Source organism: Antrostomus carolinensis, unplaced genomic scaffold (assembly GCF_000700745.2).
Source record: "Antrostomus carolinensis isolate BGI_N321 unplaced genomic scaffold, ASM70074v2 scaffold29459, whole genome shotgun sequence".
NCBI classification, from domain to species: Eukaryota; Metazoa; Chordata; class Aves; order Caprimulgiformes; family Caprimulgidae; genus Antrostomus; species Antrostomus carolinensis.
The window spans coordinates 31,115-50,511 of record NW_010339692.1 but is presented as its reverse complement, the minus strand read 5'-3'; the positions used below and the strand labels follow the sequence as shown (position 1 = coordinate 50,511).

Sequence of the window (19,397 nt, the reverse complement as noted above, 5' to 3'; positions counted from 1 at the left end):
GCCCGTCTGCTCCCCACGGGGACGCGGGGGACACCGGGGCACACCTCCGCGGCCAGCGCTGCCCTTCCCCGCCTGCTGGGACGCCAGCGTTTTGTCGTGGTTCTCATCGCAAAGGCACAGTCTGTTCGCGGGAAGCCGCATTAATGTCTAACTGCTCTCCTTAAAACGTGAGGGAGCTGCCCAAAGTAGCTCTTCACTGGCTCACCACCACCCTCGAGTCATTCACCCCCCTTCCAGCCTCAGTTTTCCTCGCCCTGAATGAGTTGTGCCTCCAAATACTGGACAGAAGAGAGTGGCTCCTTCTTTTTTTCTCTCTTCTTTTTGAAGATTCAGGGAAAAAAAAAATCCATTCGAATGAAGGAAATCATCTCAAGACACGGTGTAATCACTCATATAGCTCAAAGTTTCCTTAAAAGCATATATTTCTATCTTAAATAATATCTTAAAATGTGCCTTTTGTTGACTGGATCTAGATTTTAGGGAAAACCTGTCCCTTGCAGGTGGTGACTCCAAGGGCTTTCACGCACAGAACGCACATGACTGCTTCTACGCTTGCCCCTGGGGAAATATATTCATCACTGGTGGAAATTTCTGTTAACATTGGCTGGAATTTCCCAGGCTGTCATGGAATAACTTATTGCAGAGAGGAGAACACCGAAGGAATGCCAGAGCCAGACTGATTTTAATAGTTTTTTTTCTATGTTGTATATTTTTTCTTTTATTTGCTCTTCTAGGTGCAATGTGGGTGATTTCTAGCTTTGGTAAAAACAATTGGGATCCTAGTCCTCTCTCTCTGTCCTCTGATAACTGTGTTAGTCTGAGTTGAGAGTATCAACTGTCATCCATTGAAGAATTGTCTTAGATGTGGTTTTTTGGCACCATACAGTTTCTGGAAATATTTTCTTATGCTAAAAAGACTCTTTTGTTGGCATGCAAACCGTTAAGATTTAGACTTATGTACAGACTGATGTTTATTTCTATTCTTCCAGATATTGGTCATATGATATTCTGTATTTTTGGCAATGAAGAAAGGCTCAGTGAGAAAAGCATTATGTAGAAAACCACAGATGTCAACTTCTCGGACACCTAGTCCAATGTCTCCTGTCAGTTCCAGTACCACATCACCATCTCCTCTTAGCCGACAGACATCTCCATCCGCTTGCAAAAGCACAGAGCTGAGGCACCAACAACTTGGTATTACAGCAGAGAATGTAGAAGCTGCTTTTGAGTATAAGTTTCATAAATGTATTCTATAAATAACTGCATGTATAAAAGTGCATACTAAAAGCATAAAAAGCCAGTGTTCTGTGAACTGTATGATTAATGTATGATCTGGCAGAAAGAGCCCTGAAATAGTTGCTTTCATCTTTTGGTACTTGAATGTGGACATGACAGTGATGCCAGTTGTGTAGAGTAATGGGACTTTTACTCCTTATATTGTGTGCTGGGGACGACTGGCAAAGGGAGGTGCAAAAGGCTGTCCCCGCTTACTCTAACATGTCATTTCCTGCCAGTGCTTGTGGTGTGCTGTTTCTTCTCATCCCCTGTTATGGGGAGAATAATTGTCAATATTTTCCCAGTATTCAATGTGATGTAAAGGACTAATATTAGAATCGCCCATTCTTTCACTACTGAAGGCAGTTTCTCTGTTTAATTTCAGATGAAAATGGTGTTAGTCCAGGAGTTAAGTACATTACTGAGCCCCTTATAAAGTGTCTGTCAAAACAGGAAAATTTGGCATGTATAAGCTCACTGAATCTTTCTTCCCCAAAGGATGGGAACAAGAAATTTAAGGTAAGTTGTTGAAAATAACTAGTCATTAAACAAAGTTAAAACTTCATTTTTATTCATTTTTTTTAGTAAAGGTCTAATTTTAAGTGGCTGTAAACACCTATATTATGTTAGCCTAGTTCTACAAGCAGCTTCTGTGTAAAAAAAAAATGTCAGTGGAGACTTGTGCAAAAGAAAAAACTTGGATCAGTTAGAATGAAATTTAGAATGCTATCCATTTGTATAATATTTTAACTTTGGGATTGTGATGGGTTTTGTGTTTGTGGGTTGTTGGTTTTTTTAATGACAGTTTCCCTTTTGTGTAGATGAGACTGGTCTACTGTAAAGTTAAATTCTATCTTTCCTTTTCCAATACTGTAGAAGACTGTATCTAAAGCAGGGTTTTAGAATGCAACAGTGAAACTATGATTTATAAAATATTAGAATACTTTGTATTTTTTAATGAATGGGTGGTTGTCAAAAGTAGAAATCTGCCTTTAAAAAAAAAAATAAAGCTGCAATGCTAATGGATTAGTTTTGTGTTCTGTAGTACATAGAAAACTTGGAAAAGTGCTCTAAACTAGAGACACTAAATCTCTCTAACAACCAAATAGAGAAGATGGAGAAGTTGGATAAACTAATGAAGTTGCGTGAACTCAATTTGTCTTGCAACAAACTCAGGTGAGCAGAAACACTAATGGTTCTGGTGAGCCCTGACAGGATAAAGCTGACATTCTCTTACTGTTTAAGTGAGATCTCTCACAGGTGTGAACAGTTAAGGTGAATTTCTCATCAGTTGTATATAAAGACTACCAGGGTTTAGTGAGATCTTCTTAAAATGTGCAAGCTCTTAGGTATGAGAAGGAGAAATAATTCTGGGAGGTGCTGTTAATGTACTGTGGTTGCAGTTAAACTTGTGTTCCTAGGAAACCAAGCTAGAAGTGTAAGTTTCCAGATGCCATAATGAAGAGTGTACAATAACCTAATTAAAGGCATTAAACTTTTACTGCATATTATTACAGGTAAATACAAGAAGTTGTCTTTTAGGAGAGGAAGCTGAATGGGCTTGGTCAGGCAGGCTGTAAACTCACTCAGTTGCTTTTTCACTTTCACTGTTTTGAGAGTCTGGTATCTCTACTGAGTGGTATAAAAATGCTGAAGGGTAATGATTCAGGCAATAGCAAGTTTATTTGTTTCCTTTAATTATTCTGTTAGTGAATTATGATCTTTACATGAGATTAACTTTGCAGTAGAGGAGCTGCAATTGCAATAAAGAAGTTAACAACAGGAAGTAAGCAAGGCAGTAGTGTTTCTACACGTTGCATTCGCACAACTTCCTCTCTCAACAGGAATTGAAAAGGTCAGAATAGGTTTTAGCTATTGCTCTATCTTTTCAGACTTGAGTTATACACAGTTGGTTCCTACTCAAAAAATAGCATGGTCCCAAGAGCACATTCTACTGTGCTTTGTTATAGTCCTCAAACCTTTAGATAAATGCCTAAATAAACTAAAACCCAGAATATTTCCCTCATTAGCTATGTAGTGTTTTAATGCAAACACTAAAAAATGCAGTTCTGCACACTGTCACTTTACAGTTGATCCCTCCTTTGTATGGAAACATGTAAGCGTGGTGCTTAGAGATATGGTTTAGTGGTGGACTTGGTAGTCTTAAGTTAATGGTTGGACTCAGTGATCTTAAGAGTCTTTTCCAACCTAAATGATGCTATGATATTATGGAAAAAAAAATTCAACACCTATATTTTGGTTCATCTGTGTCCCATTACATGCTCAAGAGAAAAAGGAACAAAATTTCCTTATTAAAATGGAATTTTAAAGTCGTTTTAATATTAAAATTAAGAGATGTAGAAGTTTTGTCACAGTAAGCAACAAGTCTTGCTGTGAAAGTACTTCTTTTTTGTCTTCATGTAGTACTCAGAAGTAACCTGGTGTAATTTCATTTTGAGTCCATGGCAGTAAACAACTGGTTTTGATAATTTCTTGGATGATAATTATTTGAGACAGATTTTGCTGTAGTTTTAAATCTGCTGTGCTTCATTATAAGTTATGTTTTTCTTCTTATTTTCAGTAAAATTGAAGGTATAGAACACATGCAGAACCTACAAAAGCTCAACCTTGCAGGGAATGAGATTGAGCATATTCCTGTGTGGGTTGGGAAGAAACTGCGATCCCTGCGCATCCTGAATTTGAAACAGAATCAAGTATCATCAGTAAGTGATTACAGCTAGGAACAATAATTGTTCAGAACCATTTCATGAAGTGAACTGGTGTATTTACATTGATTGACTTGATTCTGTGACTTAGCCTGAATAATTGCTGAGTGTCTTTCCACACAGTCTGTTATGAAATGCAGCTGCTGTGAGCATAAGAAAGTTGTTTATCAGAAAAACTCTCCTCCTGTGCCAGGTACTCAAAGCATAAACCTGTTATGTTGTTGTTCAGGAAATTGTAAGTTTTTGGAAACTTAGGAAAAACCTGGTGAAAATGTAGATGACTTTTGCATGTTATTGGTGGTGTCCCTTCTTGTAAGTTAATTATATGGTTTTGGAGAGCTGTAAATAATCTATTTGATTATATTTTGTATTTAGGACATGACTAGATTAACTTCTGTCATCCAGGTTACTTTCCATGTTTTGCAGCTGCAAAAGGAGGTCTATTAGATGAAGTCACTTATTACAGTTCCTGAAGGAGTCATGCTGCTTAGGAGGAGAGATGAACCAGCTTTGTTTGAGTGCTCCTCATGATAGAAAGCTCCTTTATCTTACGAATAAGTCTGGGGGAATGGAAGGTTATATATATCCACAGGCCTTGTTATCTTGAAATTTCCAAGGTCAAGCTTCATGAAATTTGCCCTCTTTGAAGTGGTATTTTTGTCATAGAAAAATCAATTTTATTTTAGGGAGTTACTTTAGTCATAGTACTGTGTATTTTGGTAGATTTTTAGAGATTCTAAACTTCAGCATAAATATTAAAATAGATCCTTTGAGACAGACTTAATATAAAACATTCTAGATAATCAGAAAGTCAGTAATGGTGGTTCAGTTGTTCTTGGAAGAACGTCTAATCATTGTTCCATTTGTCTTTGATTTAGCTCCATGATATAGCTAAACTAAAGCCTCTACAAGATCTGACTTCTCTATTCCTTGCTGATAACCCAGTTGTAAGTCTGCCTCACTACCGCTTGTACACCATATTCCACTTGCGAGCACTGGAAAACTTGGATGGACAGCCAGTGACAAACCAGGACAGGCAGGAAGCTCTGCAAAGGTTTAATTTAGGTAACAGTGATATGTTAGGACTGCAGTGAATGACACCAAATTTAAGTTTAGATGGAAAAGATTTCTATTTGAATGTTTCTGTTACTTTGTTTTTTCAGGAGAGATAGAAAAATTAGAAAGAGAGTTGGAAAACACAGTGAAGGAGATGGAGAACCTGAAACTGAACCAGTCCAAAGTGCTGGAGCAACTTCGCCACCAAGATGAGGTTAACAAATCGTTGAAAGAAAAGGCTTTGCAACAGAAACAAAGCTGTGAAGGCTTACAAAGGGACCTGGACGCCAAAAATGAATTGGTAAGATAATCACTTGCGCTAAGTACATATTTTGAATAGTTTTGTTGTCAGAGTTGTCAATGGGAGAGTTTAAATGGCTGGAGATTTATGTTTAAAATTAAGAGAGACAAAACTGAGGTGTTTCAGAGAGTGATTATTACTTGACCAGTAGTTCTTCAATATTCTTTCTGTGGAAAAAGTAAGTATATCAAACTAGCAATCAGTATCACTCCCATAATTTGTGGTTTATAGTAACTTATTTGTTTGTCTCTATTAAATGTTTTGTTGTTTAAAAATTTTGTCAGTTGATGAAAGATTTAAGTATCTCCTAGCTGCTAAATTGCTGATATACTGAATCTCCTGCGTTGTTCAAACTTAAAGTGCTGCTGCTGCAGCAATAAGCTGTATGTCAGTACTACCCCTTGATTGTTATTTTGGGTAACATCCATTAGCTTACTTGTACTTTATTCACACCATCCAAAAATCTTATGTTTGATAAGTATCTTTCACTGGTAGCTGTAAAATGGAAGATTTGTACAGTGGCCCTGGAAAAAGTCTTACTGACTTGAGAGTGCTCGGGTGTGAATGACCTGCTGGGATCTCAAGATATGGCTTTTATCTTACTTGTTTGACTTGTCCTCTTAAAATTTTATCCTTCAGAAGCTCTAGAGCTAATATTTCTATAGCTGTTTCTTCTATGAACACACACACACTAACCAGCAGTCTGTTTCTGAAATGTAGTTTTCAGTGTAGTGAGATTTAGCAGCAAATATTTTGCAACTTAACCCACTCTTATCCTTGGGGTGACAAACTTTGCTTGCTTCTTTATTCCTTTAGCTGGTGTATTGGTTTGTCACAGTTCCCTTTCCGCAGAGCCTTTATTCCTCACTAAAGGTAGCCCCACTGTGCTCCTGGGTTGCATGGATATTTTTATTTCTAGGATTTATTTGCATGTTTACTAAAGTAGGAACATTTGTGTGAAGTGTTCCAGTGACACTGTGGTTTTTGTATACAATTTTCTTGATTTATTATTTTTTACCTTCCTTTTCTCTGAAACACAGTTAATTTTTGCATGAGATGTATCAGTTTTTAAAATCTTTCTTTAAGCCTTTCCTTTATTCCACTCTGTTCTATTTCTTTTCCTCCATTAGTCCTGCTTTCCACTGTCTATTGGAGTTTTGCTGCATGTTCTTCCTCAGGTATTCAGCGTAAAAAGTTGATTTAAAAGGAAATCACATGATGGACCTTTGTTTAAAAATAAAATTCAAAAGCTAACTAGCACAAGGTTAAGCTAAAATGAAATGCATAGCCTCTATACACTTGACAATTGAGATATTTTATTTCTTTTACAGACAATAAGTGTTAATAGTACTCACTGCTCATTAGTAGCAGTAAATACAGTAATTATTTGACACAGATTTCACTAAAGGATTGTACTCAAATTATTTTTTTATCCTACGTTAGTGACAAATTTCTTTTCAAACCTTTGCATGTGAACTTCAAAGGTCTTTCATGTGATCATTTGTGCTATATTAATTGTGGGGTTCTTGTCTACTCTTAGTTGTCATATTGTATCTTGTAATAAAGTTGCACTTTGTGATATTCTTGATCCAAAATTCACCATCTTAACTTCTTCTGATGTGAGCTTTGTTTTAAAGTTAATGCCTCTGCCCTGCTCTCACTGAATTGCAGTGTGTGTGACAATGATGCCACTTGAATGAATGCGAGTGACTTTGCTTGTTTACTGGTTTATTAGTTAAAGCAGAAGACGATGGAGCTAACCCGAGCTTGCCAGAAGCAGTATGAACTGGAGCAGGAACTGGCGTTTTATAAGATCGATGCAAAATTTGAGCCGTTAAATTATTTTCCATCAGAGGTAATAGTTTTTCAATAATAGATCTTGTCATTGCTGTTTCTCTTGCTTTGCAACTTGGAAAATAAAAACTTAATAGTTTTTCTGTAACTGTACTATATACTGCTTTATTAAGAGTTACTAGTTATGAAAAAGAAAAAGTTCATTTTAAAATCATAAGTTCCAAGATTTGAACTAAACTGGACCTGAGTGACATTTAATTTGTTGAATGTTAGTGTACGTACCTACACGTGCATGTTTGAGCTAAGTAGAGTCAGTGAACAAACACCTCAATCTTATTATTAACTAATCAAATTATAGTCCTTTCTTCTGGATTGATTTTGGAGGCCTTTTCACTTGGAGAAATTCCACAAGCCAGATTGTTCTTGAGTTAGACAGCATTAGAATTTCTGCCCATTATCTGTTGTTTTTTTTCTCCTAGTAAAGCCAGCCTCTGTCATACTTGTAAAAGGTAGAGGTGCCTGAATAAGAGGAGTCTGCACAAGAAATGCAAAGATCATTAATCATTAACTGTGACTAGTTTGTTATGTTTGAGTAAAGTTTAAGTGCAACAATGTAATGGACTAAGTGTAATTTATATTACTATTAAATCTAAAATATGAAGAAAAATTCCTCCCGTTAAATATCAGCTTGCATTACCCATTTGCAACAAACTGATCATATTCAATTTGGTTTGTTTTTAATTCCGTTACAAAATAACAAAAATGTTCAAAGCCAAACAAGTCAAGTGTGTTTTCTTCTAATGATTCTAATTTCAAGTTGTTTTTCCTTAATATGCTTGTGAAGAGAGTTAAATGCATATTATGAGTTGGCTGCAACTATACTTGTGAGATAGATATAAAGACATATTGCTTCATACATTTCAGGATGTGGAACTTGATAATGTCCCTGGTGAAAGCCCATACATTGGTAAGGCCAGGTATAAAAGGAATATGTTTATAAGAGAAGGTTACATTCCTAACAAAGCTCAGCAGATGGAGATTGGAAAAATGATACTACATGAAGATGGCTTGTATAGGGAACCCCAGCTGAAATTGCAGCTCCAAACTCTAGATGAACTACTAGAGGGTAAAGAAAAAAAGATTAATTCAGGTAAAAATCTTAAATTTTACCAAATAAAACTTAAAATGTGCTTATCAAGTGTAGTTTATTCCAGTGATTAAGTGTTTGACACCTAATTGACATAAGAACAGCAACAGTGTGTTTTCTAAACACTGTACTGGATACGTTTTTGGTCAAAACTGTTACAATTTCTTCTTGCTATTATTTTAAGATAACTCAGGACGAAAGGATTAAATATTATTGAAAAGAGAATGCTAGTGAGGTTTCATATCTGATGCATTAATGTAATTGTCCTGGTTTCCCTGGGACAGAATCACAGGCCAGCCATGGATGCAGAGGCCGTTAGCAGTTTCCAGTCAGGCAGGTGCTCAGGCTGGGAGGGGCGAAAGCCGGGGCAGCTGCCCTGAGCTGGCCCCCAGGTGTATTCCACACCATAGATGTCATGCTCATCAGCAAGGGGGAAGTTTGCTGAGGGTGGGCTTGGTTCTCCTGCTTTGCCTCTCCTCCTCTCAAGGGTTGCCATCTCTGGACTGGGCTGAGTATAACTCTGTGTTTTTGTTTTATTAAATCTGTTTCACTTCAACTCCGGGGCCTTCTCTCCTTTTCCTCGTTCCCCTCCTCAGCCAGGGAGGGGTCACTGGGTGATAGAGTGACTGCTATAGTTTAGCCCCAGTTACAGGCTAAATGTAGACAGATTCATTAAAAAACTTTAGACATATTTTTTTAAGAAACCAGAATGTATTAGCTTTGATAATCACTGTTTTCAGCAAATGCATTCTGATGAATGTTAACAGAAAACATCCAGTGTTATATGGAATATTATAATGTATTTTGTGGGGTTGGGGTTGTGGGTTTCGGTGTTTGTTTTTTTTTGTCTGCAGCACAAAGAAGATTAGAAGAACTGCAGAGTGCAATAGGAAATGCAGAGCAACAAGTTCTGAAACTAACAGGGGAACTGCAACAACTGGAGGATGCTCTGGCTCAGAAAAAAGTATGCAAAGAAGTTGCTACGTGAATAGCAAGGGAAAGCATTCAGAGCAGTGTTCATGTAGAAAATATAAGTGGTTTTCTCCCCCCTTTTTTTTTCAAAGGGCCATTGTAGATGTGTAAATCCATTTGTCATGCATCAGAAAAATCTTACAAGTTTTACACAGCTTGTTTATAAATAAGCTGTCAGAGTTGTAGTGCAGTTAATTGCATCTAAACATGTTCCATGTGGTGCTGAGTGAATAGATTCTGAATTATCAGAAAAGGTCTTTCAGGAAAGACTATAAATGTGTAGGTTTAGTTGTGCAGCTACATAAGTGACAGCAATGAATTAAAAACATTTATCAACATTAAACTAAAATTGTATCTGCCATTTCTTCAACAACTGTAATAAATTATTGCTATATTTAGTCTTTAAACTTGCCTTAAAATCAATGACTAGAAGCTTCCATATTCTAACTGAAGAAGTTGTAACTGTGGAGGGGGGAAAAAGACATTCCAGATAGTTGTCTTAAGCCTCCTAATGCTGTCTCCAGATATCACAGGCCAACAAGGAAGGTCTTGAACAGCAACTGAGTGAGAAGATACAAATCCTGCATCAGCTACGCAAGGAAGCTTTAGAACTGGAAAAACAAATGGAGAAACAGAAAAGGGAAATAAGGAAAAAACAAAAAGAGCTCGAAGACTTGCAGAGTTCTCTTGCTTCTGTAAATTCTGAGGATCCAAGACATGTAAGTAAAACTCAAATCTTGAATTATGTACTGCATATATGAATGTACTGGGAGATGCAGAAAAGGCTGTTTTAACTAATTGCCACTCAGTTGTGCCTGTTTCATGAATTATATCACCTGCTATTTATCAGTTTCTTCAGCTGTTACCATTTGAAAAACATACAGCTCCTCACAATTAAAAACCAACCAACCAACTCTGGGCAACTAATTTGAAGAACTAGATCTTTATGCTTCACAAAAACATGCTGTGCAGAGCCTTGGAGAGAATTTCTGGGTAAGAAACCAGATGATCTTTCAAGGGCCCTTCCAGTCCCTCCCAATCTGTGATTCAGGCTCAGGGAACGTTTATAGAAATTTTAAATGAAAGGGAATAACTTTTTTAATAGTGTTTTTAAAAAGCTTATGTCTTTTTAAACACGAGCTTTTTCAAGCCAGCTCGATGCTTGTAAGTCTGCAGAGAAGGAGTTTTTCTGCTTGGCTCCTGTTTCCAGCCGAGGCTGCGAACACGCTGAAAAATGCATTTTTAATTTGTATTTTTATATTGTTTTTCTCTCCGGCTGTGAGGCAACAGAAGGGCCCCCGGAGGGATCCCCAGGCTGGTAGCCAGGCCCTCGAGGGAGCGAGCCCGGCCCTTCCCGCAGGCCGGGCTTCAAATCACAACACAGGAAGCGGCGGCCGGGACCAACCGTCCGCGGAGCGGGAGCGGGAACGGGCGGGGAGCGGCGGCCCCGCGGGAGCCGCCGGGGAGATGCGGGACTCTGCTGAAAATACCGGTTCTTTATTCAGATGAACGCTAGACCAGGGGTGGGGCGTTTTGCTTGTGGGAGCGAAGGAAGAAAAGACAAAGGCAAAGCTGTAAGTGGCGGGTTTCGTTTTTTCCTCCCTTTTTTTCTCGCTGTTCTGCAGCGAAATGACTCAGCAGCAGCAGCGCTTCTGCCCGGCTTTGTACCTGGTGAAATTGCACTTTTGAAAGCAGAACGGTAGATTGTCTTGAACAGGGTGACCAGTTGAATTGTACTAAGGTGAATGTTAAAAATAACTTCAGGTTTAATGCATTAAAAGTCCAGAAAGCTCTGGTTTTACTCCTTACTTTTCGTTATAGAAGCAACTTTAAAAGTGATTTTTCTGGAAACTTGTGTTTAAAATTTCTACTGCTAGCTCAAGTTGGGGGTTTTTTTGAGTAGTAAAAAAAAAGGTGCTGTTTATCATGACTGTAATTCTGAGGTTTTCTAAGTTTTCTGGCATTTGTGTTGTGAGTAATTTAATACAAGTGAGAAACAGCACTATATTGTGTTGATAACCTGGTTTTTTATACAGCTGAAACAGCTAAATTAATACTAAATGCATGAAGTCCTGACTCAAATCTGTGTGAGCTGTATGCTGTATTTCCCAGAATTTTATTTATTTATTTTTTTCTTTAAATCTGCTTTAAGTAAATCTTTGCTATAAAGTTGGCCTGACTTGCTGGTTGTTCAGAGTATTTTCCTTTGGGTGGTGAGTGACCTGACACGTTGTAAGGCATCAGCTGCTGTGAAGACAATACAGGATGACAGGATTAAAGCTTCTGGAGGAAATCGTGTTTGTTCTTGACTGAAAGAGGTTATGGTATAACACAGAGTAAGGGCAGGAAGAAAGGTGGTAGCTATGAGTAATAATTTATACATGCAGGCCTTGTTCATCACACCTGGGTGAGGGAGAGACTCCTAACGATGCCGTTAGTCACACAGATTGCTCACCTGTCTGGGATTCTTGGTGGGGCAGTAACTAGGCAAAATAATAATAACAATAGAAAACAAAAAAACCCCAAAAAACCAAAACCAAGGACCACTTGGCACTTGTGCCTTTTGCTGCTGGTAGTGAGACACTGCAGAACTGAGCTAAAATACTGATCTGACTCTGTTAATCTGTATTGATGCTGTCCCACTTACCTTTCCAACTGCTAATTTACAGGCTCACATGAAAGCTCAAAAAGCAAGTAAAGAGCAGCAGTTTGATGTAATGAACAAACATTACAAACAGCTGGAGAGTCGCCTGGATGAGATGCTCTCTAGGATTGCTAAAGAAACTGAGGAAATCAAGGACCTGGAGCAACAGCTCACTGATGGTAAATTGCTCTTTTTGTCCTCCAGTATTTCTTGTGTATAGGATGCTATGACAATGGGATTCAAGATTCAGTTTTCTTTAGCTTTGCTTAAATACAGAATGTGTAGGAAGAGGTTGAAAACTTCTTAACTGATCTAAATGGAGACTTTGTGTACTTTCTTAGTACATTCACCTCACTTGTATGTGGTTGGGAGAGGGTAGTTTGCAGAATTTTTCTTTGACTAAGTGACTGATTTGTTGCTCTGGGGTTCAGGATCAAAGTGTCAAGGCAGGAAGGCCCTTGGTCAAGTCTGAGCTGAGTGGTTTGGTTACTTAACGTAAGCTTGTGATCTGCAATTTTGTTGTCACAGGAGAAGAAAGGATTTCTCTGCTTTTAATTATATGAATGAAGTATTGATAATTCAATACCCTTATGATGTCTTCTTGTCATTTCTATCTCGGAGAATAATTTAAAATATTAAAGAGCTGTTATGTAGCTAGTTCTTGAGCTGACTGAGAGTCACTCATATGATTACAGCCTCTATAGAGGAGTGTCTTTTACATTCTGTGCATCAATTTCACCCTCTGAGTTTTGGTAACTGATTTATAAATAAGTAGTTTAGTTCACTGACTTTATTATTCATTTACTGAATACCTAGTCTATGTGAAAGTAAATAACCCAGAAAATAATATGAATATAAACATTGAAGCAAAATTTATTTAGGTTTAAATGTGGTAAATGTCATCTTAGGTGGGAGGTAGGAATGCACAAAGAACTGTATTCTCTTTTTTACTCATCCAGTGGTCAGGTTAATATGATGATATGGGAACTCCTGGCCTTTGAAATACAGCACAGGAATGTTTGAGTTGAGTTCCAGTTACTTGTTACTATGTACTGCAGTAGTTTAACATCCTAAAGAAGATTAAGGTAGTTTTGTTTCATAAAGAAGAGTGGCTTCTTAACAATCTTAAATTTGTTTTGTATTTCTGCAGGTCAAATAGCAACAAATGAAGCACTGAAAAGGGATTTAGAAAGTATTATCGTTGGATTACAGGAGTACCTGGGAAGCGTTAAGTGTCAGGCAAAACAGGCCAGTGATGAATGTAAGGAGTTGCAGAAGGATAAAGAGTCTTTGCTACAAAGATTGGCAGATCTAGAGGAGGAAAGAAACAACCTGGAAATAGTTGCCATGGATGCAGAAAATATGAGAAAAGTAAGGCTTAATGCTATATTCCCAAATTCAAATACCTAAGAATAAACTTGAAAAAAAATAAGCACATGACCAAATTGGGAACAGCAAAGCACAGTTCCTTCGGAATTTTATTTTTTTTTTAATATGGTACCCCCTAGCTTTAAGATTTAATGTCTGGTGGTTAGGGTTAGCATCTCTATTTTGATCTATCTGCTGTTGCATTGATGATGAGTTCCTGAGTAACAGTGTACTTCAAGGAATCCTGGCTCTCCTGTGTACATACTTCTAAAATGAATGTAAAATTCCAGGAAATCACAATGCTAGAGAGTGCACTTCGAGAGCAGCAAGAAATAAATGAATCACTTAAAGATGCACAAGAGAACATGAGTGCCTACGAGGCTGAACTAGAAGCCCAGCTAAGAGACAGAGATGCTGAAGCCAATCAGCAAAAAGAAGAGTTGGAAAGACTGAAACAACTCAGCCAGGTAAGAACAGAGCTCTTGTGCTGCCACAGGGATAATCTACTCCGGGATGAGGGACGACCAGACTTTCCTCCATACCATATCTCCAGTGTTGGGCCCCCAAATGGAAGGTGCTCTCAGTTTGCTAGGATTTATAACTGCATTGAAGCAAGGTACAGATCATCTGGGGACCCTGCAGAGAATATTTGCTTAGTTAAAAGGAAAATAATAATCTGCATCTTTTTGGAAAGAGGTAACCATGCACATGTCAAAGAAGTGACACTAACGCAGTCCTGTGAAGAGCAACAAAGTTTGCCTTTGCTCTTTGTAGGAGAAACTGAGTTTTATAGCAAATATTTTCATTTTGTAAAGTATTACAACGTAATAGCTTTCTGCTGGTGAAGAACAAGGGATGCTTTAATTTGAATAGGCCCACTTGATCTTAGTGTTGAGGTTCCTCATTTGGTTTTGTGAGTGATGATGATGAATAACCACTCTACTGGTTCAGGTTCCATTTATCAGAAATCAACACGGTGGGGTTTTTTGGGAAGACATATTCCAGCTGTGGGTTCCAGATAGCAGGCAGAAATGAAAATGCAGAACAGTAAAGTGTGGTGTTCTGTCCCCAACCTTTCCAAATCTTTTAGTTTTGATGTTTCAGGAAGAACTGGGAAGCTCTCTGATAAAATGTAAATCTGACAGTTAAACTGTGGGTAGGACATGTGAGGTCCAGATCAGAACTTACAGCACCAGACATGATGATGATGTTTTAGGAAATACACCTGTAAGGTGTATATGGTGATGGGTTAATCTGGGATGGTTGGGCTTGTTTGGTTTCTTAGGAGGTGTTGTCATATTGTTATTGTTTTAAGAAATACAGCTGTTGTGGTTTTGGGTGACAGGCAGGAGTTGGGAGTGTGGAGGTTAAGCTGAAGTTTTTCTGTGTTTGCAGATGGAACTGTCAGCCCTGCAAGCTGAACTTGAAAAAGAAAGGCAAGCACTAGAGAATGCTCTGACCAAAGCACAACTGGCAGAAGAGAAGGAACAAGAAAATTATAAGCTCCTTTCTCAGTTCAAACAATTGCAGGTTTGAAACAAACAAAAAAAAAACCCCAACAAACCTCAACTCCCAAAAACCCAACAGCAACAACAAAACCCCTGAGACAGATCTAGGTATTTCTAGCTTTTATAAATTGTGCATTTGTTTACTTATGGTTTTGTGGATGTTTTTTGTTTTGTTTTTAGGGAGACAATAATCTCCTGAAACAACAGCTTAAAGATCTTCAGAATCAGCTAAATCACGCGGTTGGTAACTTAATTCATCCTGAGGAAGTCTTAGCTCGTATAAATGAACTCAAGGAAAAGCTTCAGACAGGAGCTGGAGAGATGAAGTGAGTAAAATAAAAGTACAAACAGTGTTAGATTTGTGCATGTGAAAGTGTTAAGTGTGTGAGAGCAACAGGGTGCATGTGATGTATCCTACTGAGTGTGACTTGGGGCAGTTCAAACATGAACTTCAGCATCCTGTGGTTGTTAAGAGAACATCATCTGAGCTCAGTAATTACATTAGTGAGGGAAATACACAGTCCCCTTGAGTTTCACTGCAAGGGACACCACTTTGACCCCAGCAACAGAGAATGATAATAAAGAATGGAATAAATAGAGCCAGGGTGGAAGTCTGTCTGTGCAGTGTAATGTGTTCACATTTTACATTGGATGTCTTTAAACTTGCACTATTGTATTGAGCTTTATTATTTCAGTATCTGGTATCACAATGTAGAATCACTACTTTCTGTCTTGGAACCTGGATTGTTTCTCTTTCAGATGTCAGAATTCAGCTGATGTTTTAGGGAAAAGCCTTGTAAATCTGCAGAAAGAATTTAATGCCATCCTTGCTGATGCTCAGAGCGAAAAAGAGAAAGCATGGGCCAAACAGAGAGAATTGCAGGATGAAATGGTATCCCAGCAGGAAAAACTGGAAGAAGTACAGGAGAAATATAGACAGGCACGTATCAAAACAACAAAAGCAAGAGTAAGGCAACTTCATCTTAGTCTAAAAAATGTAACTTGCAGCTGAAGGATCAAGTTTCACTACAGATGGAGCTTTGCTACACTCCATCCTTCAGAGAAGTAGAATTTTACTGAAGGTAGACAATTTGAATACACTTGCTTGCCAGAAACAAATTAGCCAACTCACATCAGAGCAAGATGCTGTTGCTGGTGATTAGAAACAGGAATACCAACCATTATTGGAGTTTTGATTTTCCTGTTGTGCACAAATATATGTCACGTAGTAATTTTCATTCTAAAGAAAGTGTAAGAGCAGGCAACAGCTTCTGAAGAGGGAAGACAAATAATTGGGCACTTCCATGCTGTGTGTACTGTGAAATTCTGGTTAAAGTAGTGAAACACATCAGCCATTCTTACTTTCTTCTGATAAATGTTACCACAGCCTTTACAGGCTTAAAGTAAGCTTAAGACAAAACCACCTAAACCACATGCTTATACTTAAGACTGTTTTAAATCAGATATTTGACAGGACACGTGCCCCTTTGCAACCTTTTGTTGGCTTTTATGATATAAAGCCTGCAAAAATGTTGCTTGACAGAGAAGGGTTTAATGTCCATTAAAACTTCCATAAGCAATCTCTAATTTTAGCTGGGTGGTACCAAGGACAGACCTGCTTTTTGGTGTTCATGTAAAATGAACATGGACTGTGATTTTTATTTTTTCTTAATAGTCTTAATGATTTTTGCCTGATTATTTGGTGAATTAGAATTCAGACTCAATTATACGTCTCAGAGGCAACAAAGAGTTTTTCCTTTCTCTTTTGGTACAAAGTATGCTGATAACTGCATTTCTGAAAAATTTGTTTCTTTAAATCATTAAAATAGGGTGGGCTTTTGATTGGGGAAAAAATATATATATATTTCTGGCTACTCATTCTAATTTGTTTAACTTGCAGGTTAAAGCTGAAAACAGGCAGAATAAGAACAAGGTCCATCGGTTAGAGAATGAAATTCAACATTTACATGAAAAAATAAAGAGCCTGGAAGAAATTCAAGGCCTTGCTGATCAACAGCTCCAAGAGGCAGATGAAGAGAAAGAGACTATTCTTGCTCAGCTGGAAGATTTAGAGAAAAGGGTAGGAATGAGTAAGGACAAGTCCACGCACAGCGTTTGATTCCTCAGGAGAAGAAGATTCAACTGCTTCTAAATTATTTTGCTTTGTAAGACAGATCAAGTACAGGAAGGAACACAGAGGTTGAACAGAACATCTCTCTTTTCCTTATATTTTATTGATTGTCTTCCTTTAGTTTTTTCTCCTGTTACTTCTGTGCATACAGTACAAAATGGGATATGTGTGGGGAGAAAAGTCATACCAACAGAAAGCCTTTTTTCTGTGCTGCTTTTTACTTAAAACTTACAAAACCTGTTTTTTTCCTGGTTTCAGAAAAAAATAGAAGATGCCAGGGCACAAATGCAGTTTGTCAGTCTTGATAAAGAACTGAAGGAATTAAAGAGAGCAATCATCACTTCAGATAAACTGGCAGCCACGGAGCTCTCCATCGCTAAAAATCAGCTCAAGGCTCTTCATGGGACTGTTCTCAGAATTAATCGGGAGCGAGCTGAGGTAAATCAACATTGATAATTCATTGCTTGTATGTAAGTAGTGCTTTCTAATGCCATCATAATGGGAGCAGATCTGGTGGTGTCTTAAATTCAGCTTCAAAGCATTGTTCTGAATTGTCTTGAGCTGTACAGGAGCTCCTGCTTCAGACAGAGTCTCATCTTGAAGGACAGTAAATGAATGCCTGAGTAAATTTGAGTATGGACAAGTGCTTTTGTGTATTAGAACATGAGAGAGTGGCAAGTTTCATCTCTTATTAATTGGAAGTCAAACAATAGATAATACATTGTTATGTGAGATAGAAAAGCAAAAGAAGGGACGATGCCAAGTTTGTTCTTGAACTTCAAGTGTTTAAAATGGAGCCATTTCTGGCTACATACTGGCATCTCCCTTCTAGAAATCCTGTAAAGTTAAAGGAGAAACATTAATTTACATAAACTTTGACAGTTTCTGGAATTTCAGAGCAGACAAGTTGCTGATGCTTCTTATTAGTCAGCTTTTCACAAAACTGCATGAGACATCTGCAACCTTGTGAAGTATTCTTGCAAGCTGAAGCTCCAACTAAAATTTCAATTTTAGGAGATTGAGGAAGCAGAAGAGTTCTGTGCTGAGGCAGCTCGTGCAGCTCGGGATCTTGCCAGAGCAGAAGCAGAAATAGAACTGTTACAACAACTCCTCAAAGAAAAGGAAGAACAAGTAGGTTGCAGTGATGTTTGCTCTATATGACGAGGCTAAAATGCTAAGAGATATTTGTTCAGTGAGTTCCTGAAAATGCCATATTTAGAGGTGCCTGTCCTGCCCTTTTTCCTCACATTTTCCCAAGTCACAATGTTTTTCCCTCCCCTCATCTGCCAAAGAGCAAAATGAAAACCTCCCTGACTAGAGTCACTGACTCTTAAAGCCTCAGTCATATGAGGGCCCAGGAGGAACAATTTTGTTGCATCCAGGTGTTAGATGCATTTTGCTAAGTGACCATTTTTGTAGGGATGGATGGGCATGTTTAAAAAGGTTTTAGCACAATCTAATTTAAACTGAAGTGCTTTGCTTTGATTTAAACTTGTATTTTAAATAGTTTCAGCATGAAATGGAGAAAGTTGGTGAGAAGACTGTTGCATCAAGCACTCAGAAGCTTGAAATTGATAAATTAAATGAAGCTGTGGAACGACAAAAATCAGAAATTGACCGTTTAAGGTGGTTGTTGGATAACACTGGGACAGGTAATCTCTCTTTTCCCTCTGCTTCTTGTGGATAAGCATGGATGCAGAAGACTTCACTTTCTTCTCCGTATTACTCACTGTTTGATCTGAGCAGCTGCTCAGAGCTCTGGAAGTTTATTCTAGGAGAATAAACTGTTCAGAATACCTTCCTGTACAGCTCCTAAACAGGAGATACTCGGTCCTCAGGTCACTGTGCTTCAGTGGATTCTGTGTCTCTGTATATGAAGCAAACAGCCAGACACAGTGTGGTTATGTGAAGTGTGTGGGTATTTCCTTCTTCAAAGATGAAGAATGGAGGACCAGCAGGGGCACTGGTATATTCACACTTCTAGGAGCCAGAATATACCTACATCACTATATAATAATTTTTAGTTTGTTTTCCCTGGCAATTTGTTTGGGTTTTGGTTTGGGTTTTTTTTACTATTGTTTTAGATTAACAAGATAACAAGGAGGGAAAAGCTACTGCTACTTTAATTCAAGCTGAATGCAGTATTTATGACTTAACTATTTGCCTTATATGCCAATAAAACTGTGATTTATTTACAGGTAACAAAGATGAAATTGACAATTTACAAGATGAAATTGCAGCACTCAGAAATGTGCTCTCATACCAGCACGATTACATCACCAGTATGGCGGATCCATTGAAAAGAAGGGGATACTGGTATTACATGCCATCATCACAGGTCAGAAATAAAAATCCTGGTATGTGGAAAGTCATGTGATACGGGGAAAATCCATTAGAAACTTTCTAGTCTGGGAGGAACTTAAGAAAAAATATTGGCTGGTATATAAGAGAGATACTGAAATAACATAAATGCAA

General features: G+C 38.0%; 1 protein-coding gene across 1 annotated transcript in view; it reads left to right on the top strand.

The window, feature by feature from the left end:
• Positions 1-1,022: 1,022 nt before the first annotated feature.
• Positions 1,023-19,397, top strand: part of CNTRL (centriolin) — a 31,065-nt gene continuing 12,690 nt past the window's right edge. Inside the window, exons 1-21 of the mRNA XM_029086976.1 lie at positions 1,023-1,245; positions 1,661-1,794; positions 2,321-2,451; positions 3,857-3,998; positions 4,880-5,066; positions 5,165-5,358; positions 7,094-7,213; positions 8,077-8,302; positions 9,154-9,263; positions 9,796-9,990; positions 11,941-12,094; positions 13,066-13,286; positions 13,574-13,750; positions 14,679-14,813; positions 14,972-15,117; positions 15,551-15,731; positions 16,692-16,871; positions 17,181-17,360; positions 17,937-18,053; positions 18,430-18,574; positions 19,121-19,260. Coding sequence (XP_028942809.1) covers positions 1,023-1,245; positions 1,661-1,794; positions 2,321-2,451; positions 3,857-3,998; positions 4,880-5,066; positions 5,165-5,358; positions 7,094-7,213; positions 8,077-8,302; positions 9,154-9,263; positions 9,796-9,990; positions 11,941-12,094; positions 13,066-13,286; positions 13,574-13,750; positions 14,679-14,813; positions 14,972-15,117; positions 15,551-15,731; positions 16,692-16,871; positions 17,181-17,360; positions 17,937-18,053; positions 18,430-18,574; positions 19,121-19,260 — 3,438 coding nt within the window. The remainder of the gene's footprint in view (positions 1,246-1,660; positions 1,795-2,320; positions 2,452-3,856; positions 3,999-4,879; positions 5,067-5,164; positions 5,359-7,093; positions 7,214-8,076; positions 8,303-9,153; positions 9,264-9,795; positions 9,991-11,940; positions 12,095-13,065; positions 13,287-13,573; positions 13,751-14,678; positions 14,814-14,971; positions 15,118-15,550; positions 15,732-16,691; positions 16,872-17,180; positions 17,361-17,936; positions 18,054-18,429; positions 18,575-19,120; positions 19,261-19,397) is intronic.